This window comes from Ascaphus truei, chromosome 4 (genome assembly GCF_040206685.1).
Source record: "Ascaphus truei isolate aAscTru1 chromosome 4, aAscTru1.hap1, whole genome shotgun sequence".
Lineage (NCBI taxonomy): Eukaryota > Metazoa > Chordata > Amphibia > Anura > Ascaphidae > Ascaphus > Ascaphus truei.
In genome coordinates, this window is record NC_134486.1 from 251,030,827 (window position 1) to 251,038,175 (window position 7,349).

At 45.9% G+C, this 7,349-nt stretch overlaps 1 protein-coding gene across 1 annotated transcript; it reads left to right on the forward strand.

Moving 5' to 3' along the window:
• Window positions 1–350: 350 nt before the first annotated feature.
• Window positions 351–3,838, forward strand: LOC142493354 (uncharacterized). The gene has a single exon (XM_075597263.1). The coding sequence runs from the start codon at window positions 1,418–1,420 to the stop codon at window positions 3,836–3,838; it is 2,421 nt and encodes an 806-aa protein (XP_075453378.1). The 5' UTR covers window positions 351–1,417.
• Window positions 3,839–7,349: the final 3,511 nt, after the last annotated feature.

Genomic DNA, 7,349 nt, shown 5'->3' on the forward strand with positions numbered 1-7,349 from the left:
AAACCGTACCGAATCCCAGAGGCCAAGAGAGAGGCTATAAGTTTAGAGGTTAAAAAAATGCTAAAACTAGGCGTAATTGAGGAATCCCAAAGTGGGTGGAACAGCCCTATAGTTTTAGTCCCAAAGCCAGACGGTACAACAAGGTTTTGTAATGACTACCGGAAACTAAACGCGGTGTCAAAATTTGATACTTATCCTATGCCCAGGGTGGATGAACTTGTAGAGAGACTGGGCAAAGCCCGATATCTCACAACCCTAGACCTAACAAAAGGGTACTGGCAGGTTCCCCTCACAGAAAGGGCAAAAGAAAAAACAGCCTTCTCAACCCCAGACGGCCTCTTTCAATATTGTGAAGGATAAAATATCCCTAAGCATATCTCTATGCTTTATAGAAACCACTCGTCTCCATATTTATCTGTCTGCTGTGCTTTTTTACTAATACTGTTTTCTATCCGAGGTGACTTTGGAATGCTGCTTGCACAGACTCTGGCCCACGCAATAAAGAAGTAGCAAAGTGACCTAAAGCCGACTGATTACAGAGAAAACGAAACATAACTTCAGAAAGCAAGGACACACGGCATTCCTGTGAAACTTGCATCTGCCGACAAGACCCCCGCCCCCATCGTGCCTTTTTTCTACTAACTAATGTAATAATATAATTGGATAAGCTTTGCCGCATAATAGGTGTGGCATTGAATGATTGGCTAGTGTTAGCCTACTTTGATATAAACAGATTGTAATACAAAAAACTCAGCAGTCTTGTCTTGACTACTTGTCTGAGGAAACTAATACGTGACTCTGTGTCATTATTGGGATCCGGGGTGCACCCAGGCCTAAGATACATAATTTGGAGCCCACATCTGAGCAGTAGATACCCTCGATTGAAGGGACCTTAACAGTTGGCGTAGCCGGCAGGATCCTTGTGAAGGGACATCGGAACAATCCTGAACCCATCTCCATCCAAGGAGGACGTCCCCTGTCCGGACTGATCTGGGGGTCTGATCAACCTCTAAGGACAAGGTAAGATATATTCAGAATATATTTTTACCGAACTCCTGTCAGTCTGTTCAGGTTGGCGACACTTGGTTGATGGGCTAAGTATTGTTAATCTATACAAGACCATAGAGTCCGGTGGTTCCCGCCAAGGATTTATATAGTTGGTAAGGTCTTGTGCCTGCCAGATGTGTGGTTTATGTTCATATGTCATAAGGGTTACGGAATAACGACATTATAAGTAGTTAGGGGACGAGTGTGTAAGGATATCTATTGTTAGATAATAGGAGGATCGTCCATACAGGTGACGGTCCGGGGACGGTCTGCGCGCCTCCCCGTCTAGGTCAATTTATCGCTGAAGCTCAAGAGTCCAGGTACCGCCGGTAATTGGCGCACATGTCCGAGGTTGTTTTTAAAATAGACAATGTTCTCGCAGTTTTTAAAGAAGGATTTGCCTTCTGGTGCACGGGATTCCGTAACTCTTGTGACAGAACGGGAGGGAAAGAAGTATACCAAGAAATGTAAATTGTTGTTCAAAGTATTGGATTTACCCCCTACGGGAAGGTTGCAACCAAAAATGTTGAAAGATAGAATCCAGGCATGTAAAGGAATGTTGAAAGATGAAGGATTGTGGGAGAATGCTGAGAAATTTTTGAGTGTGGCTATTGAGCTTCAAAAGGAAGGTTTCACTGAAATAGAATGTGGAGGGAAAGATAAGGAAAGTTACTGTTATATGAAAGTACCCGAAAGTGACAAAACTATACCTTCTACCCCTAAAGTTAACCCTCCCCCTCCATATCCTCAAAATAGTCTATATCCCGTGAAATCACCATATTGGGTATGTCCCATATGCAAATTACAGAACCCAGTATTACGGGATAATTGTTACTCCTGTGGAGCTCACCGCCCCCGTGAGCCTGCTAGTCAGGAAAAAGACGAGGAAATAAAAGTATGCCCCCTTGTCACTCCCTCTGGCCAGTATTTTCTGCCACCAAACAAACCCACGGCTCCGACCGTGCCACTGTACCCTGTCAGCACGCAGCCCGCAGATCTGACTCAATTAAGAAATGAGATCAGTGCCATCGAAGAAAGGAGGGCAAATGAGACTTATGCCACAGAGGAAAGAAGGGCTGAGACCCCGTCCCCTGCTTCTGCAGTATCATCGTGGTCACGGGGCTGGGGTCGCGATAACCTCTGGTGTCCCGGACCCATTTTTGAGAAAGTTTTCACGGGTAAATCTCAGCAGGTGATGGTGCAAGTAATGAAGGCTGATATCACTAGTCTGGCTATAGGAGCAATTGTTAACCCTGTAAATAGTAGGCTCCAACACAAAGGAGGTTTGGCTAGGATAATTAGTGACAGGGGTGGCCCAAGTATTCAACATGATTCTGACAAATATATTCAAGACCACGGAGAGGTTCCGGTGGGAGGTATAGCGGTTACCGGACCAGGGGATTTACCGTGCAGTTTGATTATACATGCAGCAGGTCCAGTGTACCGCGATTATGCCCCAGAAAGAGCCAAACAGTTGCTGCAAAGTGCGGTGCATGCATCTATTATGTATGCTTCCAGCCTCAAACCCTCTACCCTAATCGACCGCTCTATAGCGTTTCCTCCCATATCTGGTGGTCTTTATGGATACCCAATTAAGCAATGTGTGAAACATATTGTGCAAGCTGTGTTAAAAACAATAAAAGAGGATCCTGTGGAATTGGATGCTATTATTCTTGTGGCCAATGATGGGGAGAAACCTCTGTTGTTTAAGGAAGCATGTGAAAATACAGCACAAACTTTCCCCATTGTTAAAACAGTACCACGACCCAAGCAGGGTGACTCACAGCTATGCAATGATACAAACCCGGAAGGAACAGTTAGGTATGTCAAGTTCACGCCCCAACAAAGTTCCACCCTATTGCAACAACTCCCCGACCCAGAAGACAAACCCATGCCCTTTTATAGAATGTTGCGTCAGATTCAACAGAACTATTCTGCAACATGGGCGGATTTAAAATCCCTTACGATGTTAAAGGCAGGAGATTCGTTCTGGCCCCTTATTGAAAAATCTCTCAATGATGCCAGGATAGTTGATGACACAGACTATAAATCTGGTGAGGATTTTTTGGAACAGATACAGCTATGGGCTCAGGATAGACTTTCAGACCAGACCCCATCACTTAAAGACATCACACAAGAGGCTACTGAATCAGTAGAAAAATATCACACTAGGTTGCTCCAGTTGTTTAGGGATATGGGATTCTCCACCAGCAATAAATTACAGGCTAATTTACTGGCAGCTGCATTTATGGATGGACTTACTCCAAAGCTACGAGCTGCAGTCCAAGAGGGATGTCCATGGATGACCTCATTGGGGTACACAGAAGCCCTTACAATAGCTAAAGCATTCCAGAAAAAACAAACGCAGGCGACGCATAAAAAGATTCTAGTTGCGGGCCATGAAGACACTGAAGTGTCTGTTCTGTACAATACTTCAGCCCCACCCCAGGGAAATCCACCTCAGCAACTGTATCCCCCTGCTCCATTTCAGAACCAGGGATATCAGGCCCAATCAAATCAGGGGTATGCCGGCAATAGGCCCCAAGGCCCACCAAGAATCAGGGGTCCCTGCTACCATTGCGGCAGGCTGGGACACCTCAAAAGAGATTGCCGGGACCGTATGAGAGGAAGCCAACCTGTGCGTAACTACGATAACAATGGACGATGGCCTATGTCCCCATGGCAGCAACCCCAACAACGGGTTTCTATCGCAGAGCGACCTCAAAACGAAATCCCTTTGCCCCGTCCGTATCCCTATAATACCTACCCTGGTCCCCCTACTCCCCAATGAAGTGCGGGCCAACCCGTTTCCACCATGGCTGCTATATCCAAATACAGCTACCCGAACGGTTCATCTATCACGCTGCAAGTTGCAGGAGAACCGGTCTCTTTTATGGTGGATACGGGAGCGGCCAGATCAGTCATAATAGCCGAGGATCTGCCCCAAGGAATAGATCTTTCCCCCGATTTTATGACGTGTATAGGGATTACAGGACAATCTTTGGATACCCCCCTCACTGTACCAGTTCATGTAGGCCCCTTCCCTGAAGTTATGTCCAGATTTTTAGTCTCCAGTTCCTGTCCAGTTAATCTGTTGGGAGCGGATCTGTTGTCCCATATGAGAGCAACGTTGCAATATGACGAGTCGGGCCTACGAGTACAGTTACACGACCCGACTTCCTCTGATTCTCCTGAGGCATCGTGTTGTTTTTATGCCCTTCCTGTATTATTCCAGCAAATTATGACCATGAACACAACATCACCTGTTCCTTCTTGGGTCAAGGAAAAGGTGCCATCAGAAGTATGGTCATTAGGCCCAGATGATATTGGACGCTTACCCGTGCCTCCAGTAGAAGTACGACTCAAACCCAACGTCGTACCGCCAAGAGTACCGCAATACCCACTCAAGGCAATAACGGAGCAAAGCCTACAAAAACAAATTGCAATGCTCGAAGAAAAAGGGGCCCTGATAAAATGCACTTCCCCTTGCAATACACCTCTGTTTCCAGTCCAAAAGAAAACGGCGAAAAATGAACCAGCCAAATATCGACTGGTTCAAGATCTCAGGGCAATCAATGCCGCCACTATTCTGGAAACTCCAGTTGTCCCTAACCCACATACTCTTCTTAGCCAAATCCCGCCTGACTGTGAAGCCTATACGGTCCTGGATTTGGCAAATGCCTTTTTTTCCGTGCCTCTTCACCCCGACTCTCAGTTTCTCTTCGCCTTCACCTTCAGAGGAATTCAGCGTACTTGGACCGTTATGCCACAAGGTGCCCAGAATAGCCCTAACCAGTTCACACAGGCCATGAAATTCTGCCTTGAACCCTGGATACAAGCCCATACAGAAATCACGTTACTTCAATATGTGGATGATCTTCTTATATGTGCACCTTCTATTCCAGTGTGTGAACAGGCCTCAGTATCCTTATTGATTCATCTCGCATCCATCAACTCGAAGGTCTCAGAAGCCAAGGTACAGTGATGTAGCCCGAAGGTTGTTTTCCTTGGACATTGTTTATCTAAAGGAGAAAAACTTCTCACTCCTGATCGAATTGACACAGTTGACAGACTGACAATGCCCACGAATATCCGTGGTCTCCAACAAATTCTAGGACTTATCACTTTTTGTCGCCAATGGATTCCAAATGCGTCCCAATATATGCAACCACTGTACGACGCTATAAAGAGACCAGAATTGCTTAAGGACTCCATCCAAGGACCAAAACTACAGGAGTCCTTCCATATATTGAAGGGACCTTAACAGTTGGCGTAGCACGCCCCAGCATTGGGCCTCCCAGACTACGACCAGTCTTTTACTCTATTTGTGGACGAACATGATGGCTTTGCTACGGGTGTCCTCACACAACCGCACGGTAACCGAATGAGACCTCTGGCTTACTACTCTGCTAAATTGGACTCTGTATCACAAGGGCACCCATCCTGCTTCCGAGCAGTACAAGCAACATTCGAAATTTTCAACAGGGCAGCAGACATTGTTATGGGTCACCCTCTTGTTATCCAAGCACCGCATGACATCCATGCAATTCTGAACCTGTCTAGGCCGAAATACCTAACCATGCAACGTTTACTGAGGCTACAGTCTGCACTGCTCATACCAGACTATGTCACCCTGAAGAAATGTACAGTACTCAACCCTGCAACGCTTATTCCGGTGGAAGGGGGGATCCATGAGGCGGAAGACCATGACTGTATAACAGAACTACAGCGGCAAGGTACCCCATCCCGGGCTCAACAGAAACCTTTCGAAAACCCTGATCTATCCCTTTTTACTGATGGTTCCAGATTTGCTGATGAACACGGACGTTTCCATACCGGATACGCCGTCACCACAGTCGACCAAGTGATCCAAGCAGAAGCTCTCCCCAGCCATATATCGGCACAAGAAGCGGAGATAATTGCTGTCGAAAGAGCCTGTAACCTCGCAGAAGGTCAAAAGGTCAACATTTATACAGACAGTGCCTATGCTTTTGGAGTCACTCATGATTTTGAAACCATCTGGGCTAATCGTGGATTCATTACAGCAAGTGGAACGCCGGTCAAGCATGCGGATGCCATAAAAAGACTATTGGACTCTCTACAGCTACCCAAGGAAGTGGCGGTAGTAAAAATCAAAGCACATGGAAAGGTGAATACACCAGAGACACAGGGAAATTTCCTCGCGGACCAAGCAGCCAAGCAAGCTGCCCTTCAAGAAGACAAGACTCGAAAAGATCCACCGTCATCAGCGTTGCAGGAGGCCACAGTTGTTGCACCAGTAATAACAAGAAGTGCCAAGAAAATTTCTCCCTCGAACGATATAGATCCTTACCAAAAACAGATGAAGAAGGAACAAGAAACAGTACCTAAAGAAGAAAAAGAGGATTGGGAGAAGGCAGGAGCAACACAAGAAAAACAAACTGGACTATGGAAAATCAAAGACCATATCTGTGTGCCCCGACATATGTACTATGCAATCGCCACCTGGGCACATGGACCCACTCACAGAGGACATAACCAAGCATTAGCAGTAATAAACAAATTATACTTTGCACCTGGTATTAGAAAGATTCTGGTGGAGTTGAACAAAGCTTGTGGTATCTGTCAAACCTGCAATCCAGGAAAAACTGAACCTACACCTCCAAAACATCTTACGAAACCAGACTTTCCCTTTCAAAGGATACAAATTGATCATATACAAATGCCAAAATCAGGACGATATGAGTATGCACTTGTAGTAGTGGATATGTTCTCAGGATGGCCCGAAGCGTACCCTGTGTCTAATATGACAGCAAGAACCACCGCAAAGAAACTGATTACTGAACTCTGCTGCAGATTCGGGTTTCCTGAAATAATAGAAAGTGACCAGGGCCCAGCTTTCACTGCTAGTATTTTTAAGGATATACTACAGACCCTGGGTATGACACAGGCCCTCCATACCCCATATCATCCCCAGAGTAGTGGGAAAGTTGAGCGGATGAACCAGACCCTTAAGACAGCCTTGCTAAAAATGACCCAGGAAAGCCAACTTCCTTGGCCCGACCTTCTACCTATAGCTCTGTTCCATGTTAGAACCACACCACAGTCTAGGTCTGGGTTGTCTCCTTTTGAAGTGTTATTTGGAAGTACAGTTAGAACTAGAAATATTTGCGAGAATGCGAACCTTAGGGAGATGCATGATAGACAAGTATATTATGTTATCAAGCTCAGTGAGGAGTTAACTAACCTCCATTCTGTAGTATTGTTTTCTCTTCCAGATCCCAACACTGACGACACAACTCATGAGATAAAACCAGGAGATT

What these genes read in the sequence shown, in the direction of transcription:
- LOC142493354 (XM_075597263.1), top strand. Translation starts at nt 1,418, where the DNA reads ATGTTCTCGCAGTTTTTAAAGAAGGATTTGCCTTCTGGTGCACGGGAT.